Raw genomic sequence first — 6,897 nt, 5'->3', positions numbered from 1 at the left:
AGAGAATGAGAGAGAGGGGAGTGAGGGTGGAGGCAGTTCAGACCAAAGGCCATCCAGCTTCCAGCTTCCAGGGGGTGGGCTGCCTGAGTCCCTCCCTACACGCTGAGCGCTGAGGACCTGCTCAGAACCACAGCCAGCCTGCGACAGCCCACTGAAGAGCAGATTCCGTTCCTGACCAGAGCAGCCCTGAAGAAAACACTATAGTAAGTTGAGCCTGCAAGGGCTGGGGATAACTGGGCTCAGTGAGGTTGGAGGAGCCAGGGGTGCCAGAGTGAGATGGGGGGCCCTGCAGAGTCAGGGAGAGGAGAGAAAGGGAAGACCTTTGTACCTTGAGAAGAAGAACCTGACCCCTTGCTTGCAACACACTATCAAAGTCCCTTTCCCCTGAGTTCTACCAAGGACTGGGACTCCCAAATGGAGTATTCAAGGTGGGAGGACAGAAAAATGCTATGGTTGATGAACTCTTTCCAAGCTGCTTGCTGGTGGTCATCTAAGGATTGATAGCCAGTGGTCATGTGGAGGAAACCCTAAATGGTGTTCTTGGGAGGGAGGGATCTCTAGAATGTAGGGGTTAGTGGAGGGGTATATGGATGAGATGCAAATCCTGCCTTTACTTACAGGTCCCCACCATGGCCAGTGCCCTGGAAATGCTCTGGGATAAATACACTTGGGCCTTAGAAAACGGAGGTAGGAGAAGCTGTCATGTCCTCTGTGTGATTAGCCACATCCCAGTGTCAGGCCCTGGGCGGGGAATGAAGATGGTCTCTGGAAGCTGGCTCAGAACGGGGTCTAGGGAACAGGTGGACATGGGGGCCAGCTCAGCTGTCACCCTTTCCCTTTTTCAGACCCGAGGACGGATTCCTGGTTCCTGGTACACTCACCACTCCCTATAACCCTCCTCTTGGTCACCTACCTTCTCCTGGTGGTAACTGGTCCTCGCTTCATGTCCCAGCGGGAGCCTCTGCGTCTGGTGGGACCTCTGGCCATCTACAACCTGGGCCTGGTGCTTCTCTCGGGGTACCTGTTCTATGAGGTAAGCCCAGAGGGAGAAGCCTGGAGAGTTCTATGGTCTCTTGCCTCTTGGGGTGCCATGGGGATAAATGAACCCATGCTTTTACATGGAAAGCATTTTACATGGTCCAGTTTAGGCAGTGTTTCTGACTTCACCTTAAAAAACAAAACAAAACAAAAAAAAACCTAAGAAAACAACAGACTGAACCAGTGCTTTGTAGGGTTTTCCGTGGTTGATTTTTCTGGAGTGAATCATCAGGCTTTTCTTCTGAGGAACGAGTGGATTGGTTTGAACCACCAACTTTTCAGTTAATAGCTAAGTACTATAACTGCATCATCTAGAGACTCTCAGCTTCTCATCACCTAGCTCCCTCTCCCACTTCCTTAATTGAAAAAGTGAAAGTCAATGACAAAGGAGAATGGAATTCATTGTCTCTCCCACCTGTAAACCAGAATCCTCTCAGGCCTTTTCCCAATCCCCAGATGTTGTTCCTTCTAGATACCTCTCTGTTGTGTACCATCAAGGTGGATCGTCCCATAGCTGACTCCTCCAGCAGGTTTTCTGAGGCATTTAATCACACAGGAGGAGATTGTCCATCCTTCTGCAGAGCAGCTGGGGAATTCGAACTACATGGCTCTGGGACTGTAGCACAGGTTCTTGCCACTTGGCCCCTGGACCGCCTTTAGATGGCTCTCTGTAAATCGTGATTCACTGTCCACTGCACATCCATCCAGCGCCAGGCTGTGTGGGGTCTGCAGGCTCATTGCTGGATAAACAGCACCTGCCCTCCAGGACAGCAAGGTATGGGAATAGGTGGTTATAATCCACTGTGCACAAGAGACAGACAGGCTGCTCTGGGGACAGTGAGTAACCCAGCCTGTGTGACAGGGCACGAGGTCAGGGAAAGTTTTTCAGAAAGTAGTAGTACTTGCTGAAGTTTTAAGCACTTATTATGTATGTATCCCTGGGTGGTAAAAATTGGTGAACACTTGACTTCTAAGAGTATGTTTACTGGCCAAACTCATATACAGGAACCTTGGTAGAAAGGCCTGCTTATCTGCTTTGAAAGGTCACAGCTTTGAAACCCTCGTGGAGCACATTTCTGTCCTACACACCTGAGGTTGCCATAAGGTGGAGTTGATTCAGTGGTAACTTGTTTATTATGTTGTTGTTGATGACGATGATGATGTTTATTATCAGCTGACACAGTTGAGTGACAGTGTCAGTCTGGAGACTAAGCTGCACCTGATCCAGGCCATGGTCTTCACAATTACTTGCTATGCATCAGAGAGCTGGACAGTGACTAAGGATGACAGAAGAATTGATGCCTTTAGTTGTGGTGAGGGAGAAGAGTTTTGAACATACCATGGACCGCCAAGAGAACAAATAGGTTTAACCTGTTGTTGTTGTTATGTGCCATCGAGTCACTTGCGACTCACAGCAACCCTATGTACAAGAGCCTTCAACGCCATTCTATCCTGTGCCAGCCTTGCCATCTCCAACACACTCATTCCCACCACTCCACTCACAGAATCAATCCATCTCATCGAGGGTCTTCCTCTCCCGCACTGTCCCTCCACTCTCCAAACATGATGTCCCTCTCCAAGGACAAGTCCCTCCTTGAAACATGCCCAAAGTATGTCAGATGAAGCTTCAGAATCCTTGACTCCAAGAAACACTCCAGCTTCACCCTCTCTAGAACAAACCTGTTTGTTCTCCTAGCAGTCCATGGTATATTCAACACTCTTCTCCAGCATCACAGCTCAAAGGCATCAATTCTCTTTCTATCATCCCTATTCACTGTCCAACTCTCTGAAGCATAGCACATAATTGGGTAGACTATAGCCCGGATCAGGCACATCTTAGTATCTAGCCTGATGTCATTGCTCTTTAGTACTCTTGAGAGGTCTTTCACAGCTGAGTTTCCCAATGCAATTCATCTCCTGATTTCCTGGCTGCTGTTATCAAGAGTGTTGACTGTGGAACCAAGTAAACTAAAACTGTTAACTATCTCAATCTCTTCACCATCCATACTAATGCTCTCAATTGGCCCAGTGATAAGAATCTTTCTTTTCTTGATGTTGAGCTTCAATCCATATTGAAGGCTGCAGTCCTTGACCTTCTGCAGCAAGTGCTTCAGGTTCTCCTCAGTTTCAGCAAGCAGGGTTGTGTCATCCGCATAACACAGGTTGTTGATGATTCTTCCACCAATCCTGATGCTACATTCCTCCTCGTACAGACCAGCGTCTCGGATGATCTGTTTTGCATACAGATTGAAAAGGTATGGAGACAAAATACATCCCTGATGGACCCCCTTCTTGATTTTGAACCATGTAGTGTCTCTTTGCTCTGTTCTGACAATTGCCTCTTGGTCCAAGTATAGGTTTTGCAATAGCACAATCAGATGTTCTGGGATTCCCATTCTTCTCAGAGTCAGCCATAGCTTGTTGTGATCTACACAGTTAAAAGCCTTTGCATAGTCAATGAAGCACAGATAGAAGTTCTTCTGGTATTTTCTGCTTTCTGCCAAGATCCATCTAACATTAGCTATGGTCAGGTTTAACCTAAAGAGGTTGAAATAAAGCTGCCCCTTGGAGTTTACTGAAATCAGTTGTCACCTCTCCTGAAGCCTTTCCTAACTACCCTCAGACATGGCTGCATGTTTATTTTCACTATCTCAGCTGTCTCCATGGGCTCCCCTCTCATATTCACGGTGCTCCACTCTTTCCAATTCGCTGTCAGTAGCTTGAAATCAACCATGGTGAGAGTATTTATAGCAATGAAATTGGCAAGCACAGCACTTCAGCCTTTTGTCCCTGTTGTGGTATACCATCAAGTTGGAACTGACTCGTAGTTGACCCTCAGAAGATTTTCAGATGCTTTAAATCACATAGTTGGAGATTCCCCAGCTTTCTTCTGCAGAGCATTTGGTGGGGTTGAACTGTATGCGTTAGGATAGACAGTGCAACTTCATTCCACTAGGCTGTCAAGCTCCCTTCCATAAACCCTATTGTTGTTGTTGTGTATCACTGAGTCAGAACCAACCTATAGCTGATTATCTGACAAGTTCTCAGAGGCAATTAATAGTGCAGGAGAAAATTGCTTATCCTTCTCCTGGGGAGCCCTTGGTGGATTTGAACCATGTGCCTTTGGGATTGCAGTATAGTCTCCTGCCACTAGGCCATTAGAGCGCCCTCTGTGTACCCTACTCCACTTCATTAAACAGCTGCAAGCATATTGCCAGTGACTCCTTCTCCCCTCATTTACTTGTTTCTGTCCCCTCCAAGCACAAGAACTTCAAATGCAGAACTTATTAATCTTATTAATGCTTTTATGTTTTTTGACATCATGTTGTGATTTTGATGCAAGTTTACAAAGCACATTCACCTTAACAACTCAACTCATTGCCATCTAGTCAGAAGTGACTCATAGCTGACTTCCATTCGTTTTTTCAGGAAGCTATAAATCAAGTGGATAATTGCCCACCTCATTCTGTGGAGCTGCTGATGGATGAGAACTGTCAGAGAACAGAGACACCACTTTTGAGTTAGTGCAATGCCCTAAGAACTAAGCCACCAGAGCACCCTACAAAGCACTTATGCATGCGATGTTTTGTAACATTAGCTGCAACGCACTCCTTATAACAGCACTCTTCTACTTTCCTCCCGAGTTTCTCTTATCTTTTTAAAGCTAGAAATGGTCTAATGTTAGTCAAGACTTAAGAGATAAAGATAATTTCTAAGACATGAGACATACTTTAGAGAATGTAGCATTAAATTATGGAGACAAGTTTCCCTTGCTGCTACCTTAATCCTGTGCAAACCCCACAAAGTCCCTATCAACTTCCTGCTCAGAAGCTCTCAGCAGCTCCCTCTGCCTCATTGCCAGAATATAAAGTCCCATAAGGCAGGAGTTTCCAGTTGTTTTGTTCTATAGATTGGATTCAATGCTCAGAAAAGATCCAAGTATGTAAAAGTGCTTAGTACAAACAGCAAATCATCCTCAAATGAAGAATTGAATAATAAAATTCCAACTCCTAAAAGCAGCACTTTTTTATTTTAGCTGCTACCCTGTGGATTCTGACGCATGGAGGCCCCTCATTAACCAATCTCACCTGCTTCAGTGGCTTGCTTCTCCCATAATGGGAGTCCATTGTGCCTTCACAGAACCCCAAATACCCCAGGGAGCTAGGAGCATGGAACTAGGCCTTCTTCCTTTGGTATGGACTTACCCCTCCCTCTCCTCTGTCTGTCCAAGGCCTCTTTGTTCTTCATCTGCCACCTCTTGAGCACTTTCTCTGTGTACTGTTTATCTGCCACCGACCTGAGACGTCATGTTGTTGCTGTTGTTGTTAGGCTCCATCAGGTCCCCTGTGACTACTAGGACCTCTAGAAACAGTAGCCCTGAACCTTGCCCTATCCTGCACCATCGCCATGATCTCTGTCTGAGCCCTTGTTACAGGCACTGTGTCAGTCCCTCCTGTTGGAGATCTGTCTCTCTTTCTCTGACTCTCCACTTTTCCCACCATGATTTCCTTTTACAAGGACTTGCCATTCCTGACAATATGCTCAGAGTAAGTGAGACAAGGTCTCACCATCCTTGCCTATAAGGAATAATCTGATTACACTTCCTCCAGCACAGAGGAAACTGGTTCTTTTGGCAGTCCATGGGATCTTTGGTACTTTTCTCTAACAATAAAACTCAAAGGCATCAATTTTTCTTGGGTCATCCTTATTAATTGTCCAATACCTTCAATATAGATTACCTCTCAACCTCAAGGAAACAAAAATCTTCACCACTGGACCAATAGACAACATCATGATAGACAGAGAAAAGATTGAGGTTTTCAATAACTTCCTTTTACTTTGACCTACAATTAACACTCAGGGTAATAGTAATCAAGAATATAAAAAGATGTCTTGCATTGGGGAAAATATGTTGTCAAGCCATGTCCAAAGTGTTAAAGAGCAAGGAGGTCAATTTAAATGCTAAGATGTGACTAACCAAGCGATGGTATTTTCCATTGCTTTCTATGCATCTTTTGATATTGAAGACTATACATAGTCTTTGACCTTCTACAGCAAGTATTTCAAGTCATCTTCACTTTCAACAAGCAAGATTGTGTCATCTGCATAATGCTGATTGCTGATGAGTCTTCCTCCAATCCTGATGCCCCATTCTCCAGCTTCTAAAATTATTTGGTCAGCATACAGACTGAATAGGTAAGAAGAAAGGATACAACTTCAGCCCACACCTTTACTGATTTTAAGTCATGCTGTCTTCTCTTGTTCTAGATGAGTATTTCCTGTCTTCACAGTGAAGTTTGAGCTCCTTGAAGACTCCTCGCAGCCCCTCGTGACCTTACACACAGTAGCTGGCTAAATGGGCTTGTGATTCTGGATACTCATCCACAGGAAACAATTTATTTGAGACCAGCATGGTGAATGCAAGCTGGCAGAGGGGGTACACTAGTGGAATGATACCAGGTTCAATTCCGGCCCCATGCCCCTCACATGTACCTGTCTGTAGTGGAGGCTTGTGTGTTGCTGCATTGCGAAACAGATTCCAGTGGAGTTTCTCGACTAAGAAGAACTAGGAAAAAGGCCTAATGATCCATTTCCCCAAACTAGCCAATGTCTGATCTGCAACTGGCCACAAGACAAAGACTGGCAGTGTTTTTTGCATATGATTCCATTTTGCATGCATAGGTTAGGGGTAAGCCAGGGATGCATCCTATCTCCATACCTTTTCAACCTATATGCAGAACAGATTATCTGGGAGGCTGGGCTCTATAAGGAGAAATGTGGGGTCAAGATTGGTGGACGATTTATCAACAATCTGCGTTATGCGGATGAAACAACCCTTCTTGCTGAAACTGAAGAAGA

At 45.3% G+C, this 6,897-nt stretch overlaps 1 protein-coding gene across 1 annotated transcript in view; it reads left to right on the top strand.

Moving 5' to 3' along the window:
- The first annotated feature begins 629 nt into the window (after nt 1–629).
- The window catches only part of LOC102871386 (elongation of very long chain fatty acids protein 4-like), a 12,068-nt gene continuing 5,800 nt past the window's right edge, over nt 630–6,897 (top strand). Inside the window, exons 1-2 of the mRNA XM_006891362.1 lie at nt 630–687; nt 846–1,033. Coding sequence (XP_006891424.1) covers nt 630–687; nt 846–1,033 — 246 coding nt within the window. The remainder of the gene's footprint in view (nt 688–845; nt 1,034–6,897) is intronic.

The sequence above is a fragment of the Elephantulus edwardii genome, unplaced genomic scaffold (assembly GCF_000299155.1).
Source record: "Elephantulus edwardii isolate Elephantulus edwardi_28Jun2011 unplaced genomic scaffold, EleEdw1.0 scaffold00096, whole genome shotgun sequence".
Classification (NCBI taxonomy): Eukaryota; Metazoa; Chordata; class Mammalia; order Macroscelidea; family Macroscelididae; genus Elephantulus; species Elephantulus edwardii.
Note: the sequence above shows the minus strand (reverse complement) of the source record. Positions and strands in the feature narration are given on the sequence as shown.